Raw genomic sequence first — 21,021 nt, 5'->3', positions numbered from 1 at the left:
AGAGAGCCTCCTGGAGCTCACCCTGGGACACAGACACTGGTGGCAGCCATTTTTGTGAGTTAATCCTAGCATGTGGACACTGGTGCTGGCAAGTGTCATTTTGGAATCCTCCTTCTAGCTCATTAGTTCTTGGAGACCTGGCTCCACCTACTAGCCTTTTGGCACTAGTACTGGGACACCTCAGGTCACGCAACTGGCTGGGCAGGGACACAGCCCCACCCCAGCAGGCCTAACTGCCCTAAGGCTCCCTGAGCCCACAGCTGCCTTGGGACATGGCTGTGTCCATGGACCCAACCCTGCACACGAGTGCACTAGCACTAACCCTAGGACCCCAAGAGCCCTGCGGCCAGAGACCCTGGGATCCTGCTCCACTCACCAGTGGGTGGGCACTAACCCTAGGACCCCAGCCCTGGGACTCCCAGATCCTGCAGACTACAAAATGTTTTTAGTTTTTGTTGTGTTTCCACATAGGTAAAAGGAAAATTTTGAAATTTCAAAGCAGTGATTTATTAGATGATAACGAGGTTCCAGAGATTAATAATATAGCTAAAGATAGCTAATAAGAGTACCATAGAATTACTGAGAACAACCTGAGTGAATCTCTGAAAATGAACACATTTATACCTTAAGGTTCTATCTTAAAAAATTCTAAAAACGTAAGGATCCATACGCACACCTTTCATTAGCTGCCAGAATGATGATGTTATTGTGTGTCATGTAGATTCCAGAAAATTTCACACTTGTGAGAAAGTGAGATAAAATGGCAAGTAATGTCTTATTATTATAATGAAAATAGTTTTGACTTAATGGACCATCTATAAGAGGACTTCCTGAGAACCGCTGGATAGACTAACAGGCAAACATAGGGGTCAGCCAGAAGTGTTTATTGACAGAGATTGAGAATCCACTGTGGTCAGACTCAGCGTAGCTTCACCTGCCTTTTGATGACTTCAGGTTTCAAGGAACTTAAGCTTTCCATGGAAGGTTTTTTGGCTGGTACTTGGGCTTCACACAGCACATTTTATTATTTGTGCAGTAAACATAGACCCTTTCCTTCCTGAAACATTTCTGGCGGCATTTGCCATGACGATTCCAGCATTTTCGAGTGCTACCTGAAAAGAAAGAAGAACAGAGACAGTGTCAGTCCTAAGAAGAGGTAGATTCTGGATTTGAAATGTCTGTAAAAGGATTAGAACAGATGTGATAGAGGGTGCTCAGTTTCCTTTGACTCTGACCCTGGTCCTCTCTTTTATTCCCTTCTTCTCCCTTTCGAAAAATTGTGGTAAAATACAAATAACGTAAAGTTTATCAGTTTAAGTATTTTAAAGCGTACAGTCCAGCGGCATTAATTACACTCACAATGTTGTGCAACCATCATCACCGTCTAGTTCCAGAACTTTTTAATCATCCCAAACAGAAACCCTGCACCCATTAAGCATTTTCATTTCTCCTCTCCTCATCCCTGAGCAACCACCAATATGCCCTCCTTGCTATAGACTTGCCTAATCTAGGTATTTTATGCCAATGGAATCATATAATGTGCAGCATTTGGGGCCTCGCTTCTTTTTACTTAGCATAATATTTTCAGCATTCATCTGTACTGTTTTTATAATTTAAAAAATTGAAGCATAGTTGATTTACAATATTGTGTTAGTTTCAGGTGTACAGCACAGTGCTAGATATTCTTTTCAGATTCTTTTCCCTTATAGGTTATTACAAAATATTGAGTATAGGGCTTCCCTGGTGGCGCAGTGGTTGAGAGTCCGCCTGCCGATGCAGGGGATGCGGGTTCATGCCCCGGTCCGGGAAGATCCCACATGCCGCGGAGCGGCTAGGCCCGTGAGCCACGGCTGCTGAGCCTGCGCGTCTGGAGCCTGTGCTCCGCAACGGGAGAGGCCACAACAGTGAGAGGCCCGCGTACCGCAAAAAAAAAAAAAAAAAAAAAAAAAAAAAAAAAAAAAATATATATATATATATATATATATAGAGTATAGTTCCCTGTGCTATACTGTAGGTCCTTGTTGGTTATCTCTTTTTATATATAGTAGAGCATATATGTTATTCCCAACCTCCTAATTTATGTCTCTCCCCACTCTCCTTTCCCCTTTGGTAACCATAAGTTTTTTTTGGAAGTCTGTGAGTCTGTTTCTGTTTTGTAAATAAGTTCATTTGTATCATATTTTAGATTCCACGTATAAGTGATATTATATGATATTTGTCTTTCCCTATATGGCTTCACTTAGTATGATCATCTCCAGGTCCATCCATGTTGCTGCAGATGGAATTATTTCATTCTTTTTTATGGCTTAGTAGTATTTCATTGTGTATGTGTATATATACACACACACACTATACATATATATATATTTGGCTGAAATTCCATCAGTTTCTTCATATCCTTATTTTTGTTTTGTTTTGTCTTTGCCAAGGCCTATCATCAAGAAGGTGGCTGTACTTACGTTTTTTCAAATGGCGGTAAAATACACATGACATAAAATTTATGTTAACTATCTTAAAGTGCACAGTTCCGTGGTATTAAATATGTTCATATTGTTGTGCAACCATCACCACCATCCATTCCCATAACTCTTTTCATCTTGTAAAACTGAAATTCTATTCCCATTAAACAATAACTCCCCATTCTCCCCTCCTCCTAGCCCCTGGCAACAGCCATCCATATTTTTTTTTTTTTTTTTTTTTTGCGGTAAGCGGGCCTCTCACTGTTGTGGTCTCTCCCGTTGCGGAGCACAGGCTCCGGATGCGCAGGCTCAGCGGCCATGGCTCACGGGTCCAGCCGCTCCGCGGCATGTGGGATCTTCCCGGACCAGGGCAGGAACCCATGTCCCCTGCATCGGCAGGCGGACTCTCAACCACTGCGCCACCAGGGAAGCCCCCATATTGTTTTTGATACCTTTCCTGCCCCAGAATCTTGACTAACTGACAAACTCAAGACTTGCAAAAACAGCTCTCAAAAGAACTGCTCTGACAGTTTTGGGGATGGGATTGCACCAATGGCCTCAACCAAGAGGCACAAAAATCTGGAAGTTTCTCATTATTCCAAACACAAGTTTTGCAGCAGTTAAAGATGAAATCTGCTACTTGACCCAAACAAGAACATGCAGCCCTCTCTTCTCTTTATTCTATCAAAACTCCAAGCTGCCCTGACTTGGGTCTTCAGCTGCTCCCTGATGTCCATGAGCTGAATAAAGTCTGTAACCTCTATCTGTGTCAGTGAAACTACTTTCTTTAGGCAGTTTGGTGCCGTGACTATTCTTTATTTCATTCATTTTGTGTTTATTATTTCCTTCTTTCTGTTGTAGGTTTAGACCAAGTTTATTTTGTGATTAGGAATAAGTTTTCTTTGAGATTATTTTTTTGACCAGTATGGGGGAGACTAGGGAAAATTCGTGCTTTAGAGGAAAACTTGGCTCAAATAGGGAAATTTTGCTCGCCAGGGGATGTTTGTCAATGAAATGTTCGGAGACGTTTTTAGTTGTCACAACTGGTGTGGGGTGCTACTGGCGATTAATGAGGCCGAAGGTTCTGCTAAATATCTTGCAATGCACAGGACAGCCACAATAAAGAACTGTCTAGCCCCAAATGCCAACAGTGCCAAAATGTCAGTCATTGCCAATCGTGTCAGAAGTCCCTGGTCTAGACAGGTCACAGACTTCAGAGTTATCTGATTCTGTTTATGTGGGAGTTTTACATCTGTATGAGCTCTTGATTCATGATTGTAATGCAAAAATAATTATTTCCTATATATTCAAGTAAATTCTGTTCCAGAGGGGTTCAATTGACTCCCTCCCTTCCCCTGCCCCATGGGGGAAAAAAGAACCAGTTTCTGTCTTGTAAATTCATTTCAAGAATCCCTTACTCCACTAATACCTTTATGCTTTTTAAAATTTTTCTAAAAAATATTTTATTAGAGTATAGTTGAGTTATAATGTTGTGTTAGTTTCAGGTGTACAGTAAAGTGATTCAGTTATACCTATACATATATTCATTCTTTTTCGGATTCTTTTCTCATATAGGTTATCATAGAATACTGAGTAGAGTTCCCTGTGCTATACAGTAGGTCCTTGTTGGTTATCTATTATATATAGTAGTGTGTGTGTACCTTTATGCTTTAAACCAGTTACAAAATCTGCCTTGTTCTCTCATTATGAGTTAAATAAAATCTCTAACATGTGTTCATTTTTGTATCTGTATGAGAATCATTAGTTTACTTTAAAAAATTATCTTTTACAACTTCTCTGGAACCTTGAGCAAACTGTCATCACAAGCACCAGATCCTGAAAAAATAAACTGAGAGAAATCTGGGGTTTTATTTCAGTCAGATGGATTATGGAGACACTAAGATGGCTGTGGGGTATTTCTCAACTGCCTGAAACGAAGCTTGGTAAAGAATTTGACCCATCACACTCTTTAAGTTCCTTTAAAACTTAAAAGCTATTCTAAGACAATATTGGTATGGAACTTTTAATTTGACAGTGGGGATTGCTCCAGGAACTGTCCCACCTATTGAAACCCCCAAAGTCTGGATTTGAAAGCTCCACCACATGTAAACTGGGAGATATTGAGCAAGTGACTTCCCTTCACAGAGCTTCATTTTTCTCTTTTGAAAACAAAAGACATAATAGCACCGATCTTAGAGAGCTGTATGTAGTAAATAAAATATTATAAAATCCACTAGCATTAAAGATTTCAGAAGTGCAGTGACAGATATAATTAGCAATTAAAGAAAATTCTTTTCAGAAAAAAGTCTAACTTGAAAGGGATACAAAAGCAAATAATCTCAACGGATAATATTTTAAGAGAAATAGAAGAGAAAAAAGAGAAAAAATGTAAAAATTTTAAAAAAGAAATGGGATATCTTCTTCAGGCTGAGATGGAGTGATAGGAGTCATATTGATTTTCCTGCTTTAAACAACAAGATAATTGGACAAAATGTATAGGAAACAATGATTTTCAAACATGATCCCAGAGATAAGGGGAACAAACAAGATGAGCCCTCTGGTTGCACCAGTTTACGGACTAGAAGCAGTTTCTGGGCTGTAGTGCAGGAAGAGGAATTCAAACAAGCTCTGGTGATCTTACTGAATGGAGGATATAGAAATTGAGGTTCGAGGAGTTCAAGGAGGTCAAGTCAGCTAGAATCTGTGGGTCACAGAATCAAAGAAGAGGGGGCTATACACAGATAGAGAGAGACACACACACAAAGGGGGCGTACTACAGAGCTCTGCAGAGCACTCCTCTAGTCTTTAGGTATTATCTGTGCAAGTGTAAGAGGAAACTACCAAAGGCCTAGGAAAGAACCACCAAAAAGAAGTAGGCAAAACAATTCCCAGCGACACACAGGGCTGGGAATATCTTGTGTCCCCACCTGCCTGAGTGGAAAGACCTTGTAAAATCTTCAGCACGGTGGGGCTAAATTACCCCTAGGTTAAAGGATGTCCCATACCCATCCTAAAAAGATTAAATGCCAATCTTGAAAGGATTCATCTGATTCCAGCTAACTTACTGCATACCAGAACAAAAACCAATACTCTTTAAAGGAAAAAAAAAATTCCAGTAACCAAAAGTATAAAATCCACAGTGCAAAGAATCCAAATAATTTTCCAGGCATTAAAAAAAAAAAAGCAGGAAAGTATGAACGACAACCAGGATAAAATCAATCAACAGACCCAGAAATGACAAAGATTATGGAACTAGCAGACAAGAATGATGAAACGACTATTATAAATACACTCCATAAGCTCAAGAAGATTGAGGAAAACATGACATTATGAGGAGAGAAATAAAGATGTAAAAACTTCACATGAAAATGTTTGGCAGATATATACTACTGTATGTAAACTAGGTAAACAACAAGAACCTACTGTACAGCACAGGGAATTATATTCAATATCTTGTAATAACCTATAATGGAAACAATCTGAAAAGTTACATATATAGTCATATATATAAAACCGAATCACTTTGCTGTACACTTGAAGCATTGCAAATCAACTATACTTCAATAAAAAATATTGGAAAAAAAAGAAAACTTTTCTAGTTTATCCAATGGTAAATTTGTTCAAATGATACCTGTAAGTAGTAAAAATCAGACACACAAAACTGAAATAAACCCCTAAATGATTAAAAAAACTTGAGATGAAACATTAAATATTAAATGAAAAACATACTTAGTGATGTTAACAATAGAGTACACACTGCAGAAGTAAAGATAAATGAACTTGAAGACATAGCAACAGAAACTATCCAAAAGGAAGTAGAGAGAAAAAATATTGAGAAAAAAAAACCCAAAACAGAACATCAGTAACCCATGGGACAATAATAAGCAGTATAATTTACATACAATCAGATTACCAAAAGGAGAGGAAAGGGGAGGGACAGAAACTTTTCTTTTTTTTTTTAAATTTTTGAATTTTATTTTATTCATGTTTTTATACAGCAGGTTCTTATTAGTCATCAATTTTATACACATCAGTGTATACATGTCAATCCCAATTGCCCAGTTCATCACACCACCACCCCCAGCCCTCTGCCACTTTCCCGGCTTGGTGTCCATACGTTTGTTCTCTATATCTGTGTCTCAATTTCTGCCCTGCAAACCGGTTCATCTGTACCATTTTTCTAGGTTCCACATATGTGAGTTAATATACAATATTTGTTTTTCTCTTTCTGACTTACTTCACTCTGTATGACAGTCTCTAGATCCAACCACGTCTCTACAAACGACCCAATTTCATTCCTTTTTATGGCTGAGTGATATTCCATTGTATATATGTACCACATTTTCTTTATCCATTAGTCTGTCAATGGCATTTAGGCTGCTTCCATGTCCTGGCTACTGTAAATAGTGCTGCAATGAACATTGGGGTGCATGTGTCTTTTTGGGTTTTTTTTGTGTGTGTGTGGTACGTAGGCCTCTCACTGTTGTGGCCTCTCCCATTGCGGAGCACAGGCTCTGGACGCGCAGGCTCAGTGGTCATGGCTCATAGGCCCAGCCGCTCTGCGGCATGTGGGATCTTCCTAGACCAGGGCACGAATCCGTGTCCCTTGCATTGGCAGGCGGACTCCCAACCACTGCGCCACCAGGGAAGCCCTGCATGTGTCTTTTTGAATTATGGATTTCTCTGGGTATATGCCCAGTAGTGGCATTGCTGGATCATATGGTAATTTTATTTTTAGTTCTTTAAGGAACCTCCATACTGTTCTGCATAGTGGCTGTATCAATTTACATTCCCACTGACAGTGCAAGAGGGTTCCCTTTTCTCCACACCCTCTCCAGCATTTGTTGTTTGTAGATTTTCTGATGACACCCATTCTAACTGGTGTGAGGTGGTACCTCATTGTAGTTTTGATTTGCATTTCTCTACTAATTAGTGATGTTGAGCAGCTTTTCATGTGCTTCTTGGCCATCTGTGTGTCTTCTTTGGAGAAATGTCTATTTAGGTTTTCTGCCCATTTTTGGATTGGGTTGTTTGTTTTTTTAATAGTGAGCTGCATGAGCTGTTTATATATTTTGGAGATTAATCCTTTGTCTGTTGATTGGTTTGCAAATATTTTCTCCCATTCTGAGGCAGAAACAGTTTTTAAAGAAATACTGGTTGAAAAGTTTCAAGTTTGATGAAAATTATAAACCCATAGAATCCAGAACCTCAGTGAACCCCAAGCAGAATAAAATCTAAAGAAAACTATGCGGGCTTCCCTGGTGGCGCAGTGGTTGGGAGTCCGCCTGCCGATGCAGGGGACACGGGTTCGTGCCCTGGTCCGGGAAGATCCCACATGCCGCGGAGCAGCTGGGCCCGTGAGTCATGGCCGCTGAGCCTGCGCGTCCGGAGCCTGTGCTCCGCGACGGGAGAGGCCACAGCAGTGGGAGGCCCGCGTACCGCATTAAAAAAAAAAAAAAAGAAAAGAAAGAAAGCTATGCAAAGCCATAACATAATCAAACTTTTGAAAATCACGTTAAAAATCTTAAAACCAGCTAGAGGAAAAGACACGTTAAGTACGTGGGAAAAACGGTAACAATAATAGAAGACTTCTTATCAGAAACCATACACAAGAAGACAGTAGAAAGATATCTTTAAAACAACAAAAGGAAAAAAGACAATCCAGAATTCTTTACACAGCAAAAGTCCTCCCCAAATGGAGAAATAGACTTTCAGATTTTTAAAAACTAAGAAGATTTGAAGAGTAATGTCAGCAACATTACTACTCTCCTCCTACAAAAACACCAATTTGGCAACCATCCAAACATGAAGATATAAAACTTAGAGCAACCATTAAAAAAAAAGAGGTATAACTATTAAGGCAATACTGGATACAGATTGGAATCATAAAAAGAGTCAAGTAATCTGAAAGAGGGGAAGCAAAGAAGATAAAGTGAACAAAGAAAGGATAGGCAGATAGAAAACAAATAGACGGTAGGTTAAATGCAACCATATTGATAATTATATTAAGCATAAATGATCTGCACATCTCAATTAAAAGGCAGAAATTGTCAGATTGGATGAAAAAGCAAGACCTAATCACATGCTGTCTATAAGAAATTCATTCTAAATGTAGAGACGTAGCTATATTAAAAGTAAAAAGATAAAAAAAATACCATGAAATCACTAATCAAAGGAAAGCTGCAGTATTATTAACATATTAGCTATGCTAATATTTAAAAAGTAGATTTCAGAACCAACTAAATTACTAAGTATAAACAGGTCATTTCATGATGACAGTCTCAATTTATCAAAAAGACATATTAATCCTAAATCAAATACACCAAAAAACAGAGCTTGAAAATACATGAAACAAAAAGCTGAAAGAACTGAAAGGAGAAATAGACAAATTCACAATTATAATTTCAGATTTCAACATTCCTTTCTCAACAATTGATAAAACAAGTTAATAGAAGATATAGAATACTTGAACTAATGAGTTTATCAACTAACTTAATAGATATTTACAGAACACTCCAAGTGCTCACAGAATAGTCACCAAGATATACCATTGGTGGTATATCTCAAGATATACCAAGATATATTATTGGTGGTATATCTCAAGATATACCAAGATATACCATGTATTCTGGGTAATACAGGATCTCAATAAAAATGGAAGGATTGAAGTCTTACAAAGGTGATGTCTGTCCACAATAGAGTTAAACTAAAAATTAATAATAGATATGCACCTGGAAAATCCCTAAATACTAGAAAATTGAACAATGTACTGGTAAATAACTAATGGGTAAAAGAGAAATCAGAAGAGAAATTCGAGAAGTTTGAATTGACTAAAATTAAAAGTACAATACATAAAAATATTTGTGGAACCAAGATAAAGTAGTAATTAGAGGGAGAGTTATACTTTAAAAAGCGTATTTTAGATAGAATGGTCTTAAATCAATGATCAATACTTATATCTTAAGAAGTGAGAAAAATAAGAGCAAGTGATACCTCATTGTAGTTTTTTTTTTTTTACATCTTTATTGGAGTATAATTGCTTTACAATGGTGTGTTAGTTTCTGCTTTATAACAAAGTGAATCAGTTATACATAAACATATGTTCCCATATCTCTTCCCTCTTGCGTCTCTCTCCCTCCCACCCTCCCTATCCCACCCACCTAGGTGGTCACAAACCACCAAGCTTATCTCCCTGTGCTATGCGGCTGCTTCCCACTAGCTATCTATTTTACGTTTGGTAGTGTATATATGTCCATGCCACTCTCTCACTTTGTCACAGATTACCCTTCCCCCTCCCCATATCCTCAAGTCCATTCTCTAGTAGGTCTGTGTCTTTATTCCTGTCTTACCCCTAGGTTCTTCATGACATTTTTTCCCCTTAAATTCCATATATATGTGTTAGCATATGGTATTGGTTTTTCTCTTTCTGACTTACTTCACTCTGTATGACAGACTCTAGGCCCATCCACCTCACTACAAATATCTCAATTTCGTTTCTTTTTATGGCTGAGTAATATTCCATTGCATATATGTGCCACATCTTCCTTATCCATTCATCTGTCGATGGGCATTTAGGTTGATTCCATGTTCTGGCTATTGTAAATAGAGCTGCAATGAACACTTTGGTACATGACTCTTCTTGAATTATGGTTTTCTCAGGGTATATGCCAAGTAGTGGGATTGCTGGGTTGTATGGTAGTTCTTTTTTAGTTTTTTAAGGAATGTCCATACTGTTCTCCATAGTGGCTATATCAATTTACATTCCCACCAACAGTGTAGGAGTGTTCCCTTTTCTCCACACCCTCTCTAGCATTTATTATTTCTAGACTTTTTAATGATGGTAATTCTGACCAGTTTGAGGTGGTACCTCGTTAGAGTTTTGATTTGCATTTCTCTAATAATTAGTGATGTTGAGCATCTTTTCATGTCCCTACTGGCCATCTGTATGTCTTCTTTGGAGAATTGTCTGTTAAGGTCTTATGCCCATTTTTTTATTGGGCATATACCCAGACAAAACTATAATTCAAAAAGATACATGCACCCCTCTGTTCATAGCAGCACTATTCACAATAGCCAAAACATGGAAACAACCTAAATGTCCATCGACAGATGAATGGATAAAGAAAATGTGCTACATATATACAGTGGAATACTACTCAGCCATAAAAAAGAATGAAGTAATGCCATTTGCATCAACATGGATACAACTAGAGATTATCATACTAAGTGAAGTGAGTCAGAAAGAGAAAGACAAATACCATATGATATCACTTATATGTGGAATCTAAAATATGGCACAAATGAACCAATCTACAAAACAGAAACAGACTCATAGACATAGAGAACAGACTTGTGGTTGTCAAGGGAGGGGGTGGTGGGGGAGGGATGGACTAGGAGTGTGGGATTAGTAGATGCAAACTATTATATACAGTATGGATAAACAACAAGGTCCTACTGTATAGCACTGGGAACTATATTCAATATCCTGTGATAAACAATAATGGGAAAGAATATAAAAAAAGAATGTCTGTATGTGTATAACTGAGTCACTTTCCTGTAGAGCAGAGATTGGCACAACATTGTAAATCAACTCTACTTCAATAAAAAAGACTGTATTTCAATACACTAGCAACAAACAACTGAACCTTTAAAAATATCATTTACAACAGCTTAAAAATACATAACAGTGATGAATTTAACAAAATATATGTGTATTAGTTTCATATCGTATTGCTGCTGTAGCAAAATTACCACAAACTTAGTGCCTTAAAACAACACAAATTTATTGTTTCACTGGGCTAAAGTCAAGGTGCCAGCAGGGCTGGTTCCTTCTGGAGACTCTCAGGGCAGAAGCTATTTTCTTCCCCTTTTCACTTTCTAACAACTACCTGTAATTCTTTGCTTATAACCACTTCCTTACATTACTACAACCATTTTCTTATTTCTCCTCCACAATCTGATCTCCTGCTGCCCTCTTATTAGGTCTCTTGTGATTACATTGAGTCCACCCAGAAAACCCAAGATAATCTCCCCATCTCAAGACACATGCAAAATCTCTTTTACCATGTAAGGTAACATATTCATGGGTTTTGGGGATTAGGACTTGGACATCTCTGGGGAGTCATTATTCAGCCTACTACAATATGCAAAATATAAAAACCACAAAACATTTCAGAGAAAGAAAGGAAGACATAAAGAAATCGAGAGAGATACCATGTTCATGGATTCAAAGACTTAATTTTGATAAGATCTCAATTCTCCTTAAATTGATCAATGCAGTCCCAAGAATATTTCCAGCAGGCTATTTTGTAGAATTGAAAAGCTGATTCTAAAATTTATATGAAAATGCAATTGACCTAAAACAGATAAAACAATCTGAAAAAGAATGAAGTTGGAAGACTCACAGTACCTGATTTTAAGGTTTACTGCAAAGTCATAGTAACCAAGACAATGTGGTATTGGCATAAGAATAGACATGTAGGCCAGTGGAATGGCAGAGAGAGTCCACAAACAAATCCCAACCTATATGGTCAACTGATTTTCAACAAAGGTGCCAAGGTAATTCAAAGGGGGAAAAGGAAATTCTTTTCATTAAATGATGCTACACATCCATATGTAAATAAGTGAAACTCAACCCTTACCCCACACTGTACACAAAATGAATCATGGACCTAAAATGTAAGAGCTAAAACAATAGAACACCTGGAAGAAGCCATAGGAGAAAATGTTTCTGACCTTGTGTCAAGCAAGATTTTTTTTAGATAAGATACAAAAACATGAGCCACAAAAGAAAAAATGAACACATTGGACTTCTTCAAAACTAAAAGTTCTTACCTTTCAAAAGACACTGTTAAGTAAATCAAAAGGTAATTTACAGTCTGGAAGAAAATATTTACAAAGCATACATCTTTTAAAAAATGTTTATCTAGAATATGTAGAACACACAACGCAACAAAAAACCTGATTAAAAGTGGGCACTACAACAAAGAAGACATATACATGGCAAATAAGCACATCAAAGTGTGTTTAATATGATTAGTCATTAAGTATTTTAGCCATCAGTAAAACAACAGTTAAAACTACATACCCACTAGAATGGCTAAAATTAAAAGACAGATAATACCATGTGTTGACAATGATGTGAAGCAACTGTAAATCTCTTATTGCAAATGGGAATGCAAAATAGTATAGCCACTTTGGAAAACAGTTTGCAATTTTTTATAAATTTTATCATAGACTTATCATACAACCCAGCAACTCCACCCTTAGGTATTTACTCTAGAGAAATGAAAACTTCATTGGACCATTCATAGTAGCTCTATTTATAATAGCTAAAAACTGGAAACTGCTCAAATATCTAAAAGCTAGTTAATTGATAAACAAATTGTGGTATGTATTCATACAATGGAATACTACTCAGCAACATAGGGTAACAAGATATCTATACATGAACAACATGGATGAATTGCAAAAGCATTATGCTAAGTTAAAGAATCCAGGCACAAAAGCCATCCTGTTGTTTAATTCTAAGAAGCCAAACTAAAGTGACACAATGTAGATTAGTCATAGCTGGTGGCTGGGGGACCGGGGAGGCGACTGCAAAGGGGCATGAGAGATCTTTTTGGGGTAACGGAAGTGTATTATACTACAACTGTGGTAGTGGCTACATGGATGTATACATTTGTTGAAACTCATGTTGTATACTTAAAATGTGGACATTTAGGGCTTCCCTGGTGGTGCAGTTGTTGAGAATCTGCCTGCCAATGCAGGGGACATGGGGTCAAGCCCTGGTCCGGGAAGATCCCACATGACGCGGAGCTACTAAGCCCGTGCGCCACAACTACCGAGCCTGCGCTCTAGAGCCCGCGAGCCACAACTACTGAAGCCTGCGTGCATAGAGCCCGTGCTCCAACAAGAGAGGCCGCCACAATGAGAAGCCCACGCCCCACAACAGAGCGGCCCCCGCTCGCCGCAACTAGGAAAAGCGCGCGCGCAGCCAAAAATAAATAAATAAAATAAATAAACTTTTAAAAATGTGGACATTTAATCTTATGTAAATGATAACTCAATAAAACTGTTGAAAAAGAAATGTTAAGGAAAAAATTCGATAGAAGGTGAGAAAAATCGATAGAAGGTGACAAATACTGAGGATAGGAAAAGGAGATTCAACAGAGACAAGGTGAGGCCTTGAGAAAGAAAATCAGAGCAAGATGTCAGAAAAAATACTACAAACTATAATTCAAGAAAACCTTCTTCAAATAAAAGATGACTTGAAAATTCCGAAGAAGTACACAGCATATCTGAGAATATTGGTGCGGAAGAAAGAACATACAGAAGTAATATGGAATATTTAAGTACAAATCCTGATGTCCTCACTTTGAATAGGAGTTATCAATATGAAATCATGAGGTATTTCACATATATTCAATGTGTTGATTTTCTCACCTGCTCTGAAAAGATATAGAAAGAAGGGCTAATTTAGTAGCATTAATGTCTCTAGCATCTAGATCACAGTTTTTAAATACCATTTTCCTACTTAAAAAATTAGGGCCTTTTGAAGAAATGGCTAATTCAAGGTCTGGTGCAGGAGTTGTACAAGATAAGCCCAGAATATCTTGTCACACCAGATAACCAGTTGTGTACCAGTGAAACTGCTTTTGTAAATTAATAAAAGGACGAAGTGCTAAGAAACCCTGTTTTCTCAAATCACACTTATCAGAATCTTTGTATCTGAAACCATATCGGCAAGGCTGGAACGTTACATTTTTCCCTGAGGAATCAAGTCTTTTTATACAGAAGAACAACCTTGATTTCAGAGCCAGGGACAGAGTGTCAGAGAAAGAGTTTGGGGATATAAAATTCCACATCTCTCTTAATTTTGTACTTCCCATGGAAATGGGACCTAGAACAGATGTTAACCTCTTTACACACCATCCTGTGGCCCTTGAAGTCTATCAAACTCTGCTTCATTTACATTTTATCTAAAACTCTGCTATTCTCCTTAGTCCTATAATAACCTTATTTGTTCCTTCATTTGATGAGATGTTCCACAGTTCCTTTGGTGCGTATCTTCCTTTGCTTCAGTAAGTTAATATGCTTAACTTTGTCAGACCGCAGGTGTGTCCCTCGTGGTGTTTATAAGATGGACTTTATCACAAGGAAACTACCAAAGACTAACAGGGATACGTAAAATAAGGCTTAGGCTTCCACTGGCTGAGTTTCAGTAAGAATAAAGACTGCAGTGGGGACTTCCCTGGGGGCGCAGAGGTTAAGAATCTGCCTGCCAATGCAGGGGACACGGTTCGATCCCTGGTCCGGGAAGACAAATAAGCCCGTGCGCCAGAACTACTGAGCCTGCATGCCACAACTACTGAAGCCCACGTACCTAGAGCCCGTGCTTCGCAACAAGAGAAGCCACCGCAACGAGAAGTCCACGAACCACAACACAGTGGCTCCCGCTCGCCGCAACTAGAAAAAGCCCGCGTTTAGCAATGAAGACCCAAATCAGCCAAAAATAAAATAAAATAAAAAACTTATGAAAAAAAGACTGCAATGAATGAAAAGTCATCAAATATATTTAAATCTATGAGTTTATGATGATATTAAAAACTATTTTGTCACATTTGGTGGATGATAAGAAAAGAAATCATTATCTTGCAGATTCATATGTAAAGAAAAATCGCCAAGCATTTATTCTGTCTTTCTTACATGAACTGTACTGCTGCGTAACCAAATAGTAGATGATGAGGAGTGTCTTTATTATATTAGTATTCCAGCTAACTAGTGAAAATCACATAATAGAATATCACCGTTTTGCAATAGGCAAAGAATTAACGCATCTCAGCTTTGAGCATTAATTTGTCACTAAAAGAGAGATAACAAACATATTATTTGCCTTCTGATGAAAAAGGCAAATACCATCCCCCAACGTTTTGCCAAAAAGCCTAGAACTTGAGCCTGATCAAACCTCTGGATCCAGTCACCAATTTGCAGGAAATACAGAGGTCCGAGGAACACGTTGAATTCACTTTGAATATGCGGTTAGCAAAATCTGTACTGTGGGAAACTATGGGTCAAATGACCCAACAGATAAATTATAGAGACAAGAAAGGGAAGAAGATATAACCAGTAAATTAAAAAGCTAAAAATCTTAAGAAATGTTAGATTTTAAAAGTGGGCATGGCAAAAATAGGGTTTCTAGGGATGCAGCCCTGGCAATGAAATTATAAAGATGCGCAAATAGTTGATCGCTATAAAAGTCAGGACAGTACTTAATTTGGGGAGAGAGACAGTTGTGATGGGGCATAGGTGGAGGGGTTTTTGAGGTGACTGTCAACGTTCTGTTTATTGACCTGGATGGTGTTACAAGGGTGTGCGCTTTATAACAGTTCATTAAGCTGCACATTTGTTTTATGTGGTTTTCAGTATCTGTAATTGTGTTTTATTTTACAAAAAAGGTAAGAAAAAAGTCCCCACCATTTAACAATGAAATCTCAATTTTTTTTTTTTTTTTTTTTTTTTTTTTGCGGTACGAAGGTCTCTCACTGTTGTGGCCTCTCCCGCTGCGGAGCACAGGCTCCGGACGCGCAGGCTCAGCGGCCATGGCTCACGGGCCCAGCCGCTCCGCGGCATGTGGGATCTTCCCGGACCGGGGCACGAACCCGTGTCCCCTGCATCGGCAGGTGGACTCTCAACCACTGTGCCACCAGGGAAGCCCACAAGATAATACTTTTAAGAACCGAAATTTATCTAGAAAGGTCAGGGATTTCCAAATTTCAAAGAGCTCCTTTATATATTATTAGCTGAGCCTGGTGGATTCAGATAATATCACCTCACCATAAGCCACAGGAGGCAAAGGCTTGAGGGTCCGGCCAAAGAAACTTCCATTTAATATCCTTTACCATCACCATACCCAATAGGAAGTAGAGGGAAATACTCTCCCTAGGGGAAACTGGAGTGCTTAAATCCACTTCCTGCAGCAGCAGCAGGAGGAGGCCTTAGAGCTCCACCAGAGCCCACACCTTGCCTCTGCCAGCCAGGATGATGATGGACCCACCAGCAAGCTAGAGACAGAGGCCTTCCTCCCCTCCCCCACTAAGGCCTGCTGGTCGACCTGAACATCTAGGAAGTAGAGATAAGTAATATGAGAAGGACAGGGGCAAGAGAATCTCTTGCTACATACACCCAGATTGGTCTGGAGAAAGTGCCAGAGAAGAGGGCATTTACTTTTTGCCCTCAGACTGCAGCCCAGGAAAATTGCTAACAGCATCGGCACAGCACATTATGGTGCCACCTGGAGGGGGTTTTAGAAATGGCTGAGGGAAGTGGCTGAGCTTCTCCCTCTCCTCTCCTGTGGCATAAAATAGACCCAGAAGGTCCCCAAGTTCCCTTGTGTCTCTAGTGAAGACAGGAAAACCAGTGATGAGCTGCGAGCCCGAGAGACCCGTCAGGAGTAGATCCCTATGCAGAAGGCAGTGGGAGGGGCTGTGTGTGAACAGCCTAAACCTAGGGATCCGATGGAAGATTTGGCTGAGATGAAGGGCTGAGTCAGTGGGGCGCTCGACAGGACCAAGAGGTTTCATCAGTCACGGGATCACACACAATGAGGGACATCGTCCTAGAAGTCAGTGAAGGTCCAGCGCCGAGCCCTACCTCCTCACGCTCCTGCCCCAGGATCTTTGCACTTCATGTTCCCTCCAGCTTGAATGTTCTTCTCCACAAATCCACATGGATCACCCCTTATTCTCCCTCAGGTCACAGTGACCCATTCCATGAGCACCCCTTTAAAACAGCAAATCCACATCCCCCTGGTATTTGCTATCCCCTTTCTCACCTATGCTGCTCATTATACTCACCACCTGACATTTTGTATGTTTCAGTTATTTAAAAAATTTTTTCTGTTTCTCTCAGTAGAATGTAAACTCCGAGAGGCTGAAGACTTTGCTTACCTTGTTTTGTTCTGATATGTTCACTGTGCTACCTCCTGCACCTATCAGAGTGCCTAGAACATGAAATCCATTCAATCATGTTTACTGAATGAACCAATAAATTAAATCATGACGTATCAAGTTACCTTCTCCTGAACCCAGGGGCTATCCTGGGAAGGAGCAGGGGAGCAGAAGGAGAACTGCTCAAAGACTGAGTATTTATTCAAAAGAGACTGAATTAACTTGAAATGGTTTTAAACCAGGACTGATGAATATTTATTTAACTGCTGAGTTTAGGCACAGTCCCTAAGTGCCCTCCAGCACCCCTCCCCCTAAACTGTCCCATCAGCCGGATGGAAGTTCCTGGGAAAATTTAGATGAGTTATATAAAATGAAGACGTTACACTTGTTTTTGCATACCCAAATTTCAGTGTGTTCAATGTTGTGCCCCCAAACTGATATTACTATACACACGCCTTTGCTGCAGCAGACTGAGAAGTGAGGAAATTGCAGTTCTGAGCCGCTGAGCTGCTTGCTGGAGGTCACAGAGTTAGAAAATGGTTGAGCAGTTTCTAACCTGGGTTCTAAGGCTTTCCTGTCTATCCCCAGCTGAGTGGTGTTTCAGGCATTTGCCACAGGCAAAATACAAGGGCTGAGGTGAGGAAATACACACCTTCCGATCCTGTGGACAGGTGAGCTCAAAGCCTTGGCTGGGCAGAAATTTCTGCCAGGTGAGCAAGAGGGGCCAGGTAGGTATGCTAGAGTTGGTGGAATGGGCAAGTCTGACCATGGCCCCCCTCTGCTACAGCCTTCCCGTGGCTCCCCCACCTGGCATTCAAGGCTCATCAAGACCTGGACATTGAGTGCTTCCTCAGCCTTACCCCTTGCTGCACCCTTAACCCACCCCTCCGTTCTGTGCCAGCTCACTGAAGGCACAGTGCTCTCTCCCACATCCGGACTTTTGCATTAGAGGATTTCTGCCCGGGACACCCTTCCTACTTCCACCTCTTCTCCTTCCCCTTCTAATTTCTAACCACTTTTCAGGACTCAAGAGTATCCCTCCGGGAGGACTCTCTTGGCCCTCAGCCAGGGCTGGTCCCTCCCATGTGCACCCCAGGACCCTAGATCCCCTCTATCACAGCTCACGGCACTCTGGGTTGTAAATGCTATTTCATCCCCCCTGCCCGTGGGATTCCGTGACCAGGTCTCACTCTCCACACCTCCCCCTCCCCTGAAGAGGTCCAGGTTACCTGGAGTGAGCTGGGACAAGAGGAGCAGTGCGGCCAGAGTCAGCAAAAGGAGCTTCATGGCTGGAAGTGGCCTAGTGAAGCTGCAAGTCCGATGCGATGGCAAAGCTAATGGGGGAGAGCTCTGGCCTCTCTGGCTCCCGTTCCCTTGGTCCAACCGGAACAGATGTCACCCGCACGTGCCCTCAGCCGCCCGTGGGTACAGCCCGCGCGCCCCCTGAGCCCCACAGAGTGCAGCCACACGTCCTGAAGTGGCACGCTTTCTTTTCTTCATTTAGGTCAAGCAACAAGGTCCGACCTCCAACCAAGGGACCACAAGGGGGCGCCACGCACACGGAGTCCGGAAGGTCCGGAAAAACTTCGCCGAGAAGGTGGCACTGAACCGCGCTTTGAGGAATAAATACAAAAACGCCAGGCTGATGAGCCTAAATGGTGTTCCAGGCAAAGGAAAGTCTGTACAAAGGCTTCTGTTGGTGTTGAATATGAGAAGTATGATGTAACTGGGGCGAAAACCGGCAGGAGAACGGTAGTAAGAGATGAAGCTCCCCTGACCAGCCTGGCTGTGCCGTCTCAGAAGTACTAGCAGCCACAGCCCCCTGTCATCTGAGGGCTACCCATGGAGTCAGGCCTTCTGGACGCCAGGCTGTGCCCCTTCCTCGGAGGTCCAAGAACCAGCTATTGGGGGGGGTCCCTCCTCTGAACTCTTAGGTTTTGAAAATCCGTTCTCTTCCCTCAATTTCTGCAGCCTGAGGATGCTAGCTGCATTCTGTGGTTACTAATATCTGTTTCCTCAGGGTCCTCTTTTTGCTGTTTCTGCCTTCCGACAACAGTGTCACCAATTCCCTATATTAAATATCCTACGTGGCTTCCGTTTCCTGATTGGACCCTATTTGATACAGAGGTCAAGGGTATAAAATCATATATAGGGCTTACAAGACAAAATAACATTGAAAACCATTTCTGTAAGGGCAGAAAACAGATTGAGGAGGTTGAAGACTGAAAGGTAAGTGAAAGAGAGAAGTGTAAACAACTCTTTCTAAAAGCTTTACAATGAAGAGGAGACAGTAGCTAGGAAGGGACTCAATGCCTAAGGCCTGGAAATCCATGACTGTCGTTCACTTCTGTTAAGGAGGCTCATTTTTTCAAACATAATTAAGGCTCAATCAGGGAAGCAGCAGAACTGCTATCAGCATTATGGAACAAGGAATTTATTATAAGGATGAGATTCTATTCAATTGTGGGAGGAGCTGGGAAAGTAAAGATCTTTCTGGGTGGTAGTGGGGTCACTGAAGGAGCTGGTGTAGAAGTCCGTGAAAGGTTGTTTGCTCTTCAAAACTACTGCCTGTTTGAGTTCATAGAGAAGTGTTTAGTGGAGGGTCTGGGCCCTGGTCGCTTGGTCAACAGGGCTGACAGTTGGGAAGGAGAGTAGTCACGCAGCAGAGAACAGCAAGGATAGACTGAAACCCGCAGACACCCCTCACCACCTCTAACCAATGACAACCTTCAGAGCACAAGGATGCTGCTTCGTGTCCACCTCCCCAATCTCTTGCAAAAAAAAAAAAAAAAAGAAAGAAAGAAAAAGAAAAGAGTTTGTGGCAAAGCTTAACTCAATTCCATACAGGGAAAGGAATTGTAAAATGTAATTTCATTCTGGCTTGGGCTGTCTGAGTACCCGTCAGGCTGTGCTACAGAAACATCACCAAATGCATATGTTCAAACTCATTGAATTGTATACATTCAATATATGCAGTTTTTTGTCTACTCAACAAAGCTATAAAAAATTGCAAAATGCAATTTTCTATTCTGGTGGCTAGGGAATGGGGCAGAAATGTATCTGTTGGAATCTTTCCTCCCTGAGAGAAGAGACTCTACTGTCTAAAATGTCTGGATAGTGGACTTTCCTGGTGGTCCAGTGGGTAAGACTCCGTGATACCAGTGCAGGGGCCCCAGGTTTGATCCCTGGTCGGGGAACTAGATCACACATGCTGCAACTAAGAGTTGGTGTGCTGCAGCTATGAGCCCACATACCACAACTAAAAGATGCCACATGCCTCAACGAAGACCCGGTGCAGCCAAACTAAATAAATACATAAAATAAGCATTAAAAAAAAAGCCTGGATATATATAGGATTTTGGTGTGGAGGGTGGGGAAGGCAGAGCTGAAAATATACAGTCCTGACTCTGTGACTAACTTTCTGTGTCATCTTGGGAGAATCACTTTTTTTTCTGGGCCTCAGTCTCTTCGGTCAGGTATTTGGGGCAGATCTGCAGTAGGGAATCATCATGTATACTTCTCTAGATCCTGAAATGACATAAAAAGTAAGAGAATGCGGGAATCTATGTTTTAAACACCCAAACAGGGCAAGGTAATTGGGTTTGCACCTGAGG

General features: G+C 40.6%; 1 protein-coding gene and 1 long non-coding RNA gene across 2 annotated transcripts in view; one reads left to right on the top strand and one right to left on the bottom strand.

Annotated features, from left to right (window-relative positions):
* LOC138842322 (uncharacterized) overlaps positions 1 to 19,303 on the top strand; it is a 75,248-nt gene extending 55,945 nt beyond the window's left edge. Inside the window, exon 3 of the long non-coding RNA XR_011376713.1 lies at positions 18,912 to 19,303. This is a non-coding gene — a long non-coding RNA (uncharacterized lncRNA). The remainder of the gene's footprint in view (positions 1 to 18,911) is intronic.
* LOC115839201 (beta-defensin 36) lies at positions 821 to 18,932 on the bottom strand. The gene is made up of 2 exons (XM_030830575.3): positions 18,637 to 18,932; positions 821 to 1,112 (listed from the first exon to the last, which is right to left on the bottom strand). Exons 1-2 carry the CDS (start codon positions 18,692 to 18,694, stop codon positions 967 to 969), a joined length of 204 nt encoding a protein of 67 aa, XP_030686435.1. The 5' UTR covers positions 18,695 to 18,932; the 3' UTR covers positions 821 to 966.
* Positions 19,304 to 21,021: the final 1,718 nt, after the last annotated feature.

The sequence above is a fragment of the Globicephala melas genome, chromosome 15, assembly GCF_963455315.2.
Source record: "Globicephala melas chromosome 15, mGloMel1.2, whole genome shotgun sequence".
NCBI classification, from domain to species: domain Eukaryota; kingdom Metazoa; phylum Chordata; class Mammalia; order Artiodactyla; family Delphinidae; genus Globicephala; species Globicephala melas.
Note: the sequence above shows the minus strand (reverse complement) of the source record. Positions and strands in the feature narration are given on the sequence as shown.